At 31.6% G+C, this 1,645-nt stretch overlaps 1 protein-coding gene across 1 annotated transcript, besides 7 other annotated features; it reads right to left on the bottom strand. All coding sequences in view use genetic code 6, as the record gives it.

The window, feature by feature from the left end:
• Positions 1-11: 11 nt before the first annotated feature.
• IMG5_047220 (tubulin beta, putative) lies at positions 12-1,430 on the bottom strand. Its single transcript, XM_004037588.1, has one exon. The coding sequence runs from the start codon at positions 1,369-1,371 to the stop codon at positions 40-42; it is 1,332 nt and encodes a 443-aa protein (XP_004037636.1). The 5' UTR covers positions 1,372-1,430; the 3' UTR covers positions 12-39.
• Positions 1,371-1,444: a microsatellite.
• Positions 1,383-1,445: a microsatellite.
• Positions 1,397-1,444: a microsatellite.
• Positions 1,397-1,445: a microsatellite.
• Positions 1,399-1,442: a microsatellite.
• Positions 1,446-1,535: 90 nt separating the features above from the next.
• Positions 1,536-1,578: a microsatellite.
• Positions 1,537-1,575: a microsatellite.
• Positions 1,579-1,645: the final 67 nt, after the last annotated feature.

Here is a 1,645-nt window from a genome sequence, read left to right as displayed (position 1 = left end):
ATTTCTTATATTTTTGAAATGTATTGTAAAAAAAGTACCTCAATTGGCTTATTCTTCTTCATCAAATTCACCTTCTTCTTCAGCAGTAGCATCTTAATATTATTAATATTCAGAGACGAGATCGTTCATATTAGATTCAGCTTCAGTGAATTCCATTTCGTCCATACCTTCACCAGTATACCAATGTAAGAAAGCTTTTCTTCTGAACATAGCAGTGAATTATTCAGCAACTCTCTTAAACATTTCTTAAATAGCAGTTGAGTTTCCTACAAAAGTGACAGCCATTTTTAAACCTTTAGGAGGGATATCACAAATAGAAGATTTAATATTATTAGGAATCCATTCTACAAAATAAGAAGAGTTTTTATTTTAAACATTGAGCATTTATTCATCAACTTCTTTAGTGGACATTCTTCCTCTAAATAAGGCTGAAGCGGTCAAATATCTTCCGTGTCTAGGATCTGCAGCGCACATCATATTTTTAGCATCGAACATTTATTAGGTTAATTCAGGGACAGTTAAAGCTCTATATTATTAAGATCCTCTAGAAGTCAAAGGAGCGAAACCTATCATAAAGAAGTGCAATCTAGGGAAAGGAATTAAGTTTACAGCTAACTTTCTTAAATCAGAGTTCAATTAACCAGGGAATCTTAAACAACAGGTAACTCCGGACATAGCAGCAGAAACTAAGTGATTTAAATCTCCATAGGTGGGTGTGGTTAATTTCAAAGTTCTGAAACAGATATCATAGAGAGCTTCATTGTCAATAACCATACATTCATCAGCGTTTTCGACGAGTTAATGTACAGATAATGTAGCATTGTAGGGTTCTACGACTGTATCAGATACTTTAGGTGAAGGTACAACGGAGAAAGTTTCCATAATTCTATCAGGATATTCTTCTCTGACCTTAGAAATAAGTAAAGTTCCCATACCAGAACCAGTACCACCTCCCAAAGAGTGGGTAATTTAGAAACCTTGTAAACAATCACATCCTTCAGCTTCTTTTCTAACAACATCTAATACTGAATCAATCAATTCAGCACCTTCAGTGTAATGACCTTTAGCCCAATTGTTACCAGCACCAGTTTAACCAAAAACGAAGTTATCAGGTCTGAAAAGTTAACCAAAAGGTCCAGCTCTTACAGAGTCCATGGTACCAGGTTCTAAGTCCATAAGAATAGCTCTAGGGACGTATCTTCCTCCAGTTGCTTCGTTGTAATAAACATTGATTCTTTCGAGTTATAAGTCAGAATCTCCGTGATAGGTTCCGGTTGGGTCAATTCCGTGTTCATCGGATATTACTTCCCAAAATTTGGCACCAATTTAGTTACCGCATTAACCTCCTTATACGTGAACGATTTCTCTCATTATTATTATTATTATTTTTTTTGGCTTTTTTTATTTTTTTTTTTTTTTTTTATTTTTATTATTTTATTTTTTTAAATTTATTTCGCCTATATAACTACTAAGGAAACGTGTATTGATTGTATGTAAAAAATGTAACTTTTTGTAAATATATATATATGTGTGTTTTTTTATTTTTATTTATATTTTATTTTTGATATATATTTTTATATATTGAGCCCTTTTTTTTATTTTATTTTTATTTAAAAATAATATTTATTTTTTTAATAAGTATTTG

The sequence above is a fragment of the Ichthyophthirius multifiliis genome (genome assembly GCF_000220395.1).
Source record: "Ichthyophthirius multifiliis unplaced genomic scaffold scaff_1120509250090, whole genome shotgun sequence".
Classification (NCBI taxonomy): Eukaryota; Ciliophora; class Oligohymenophorea; order Hymenostomatida; genus Ichthyophthirius; species Ichthyophthirius multifiliis.
This window is presented reverse-complemented; position numbering and strand designations above follow the sequence as displayed.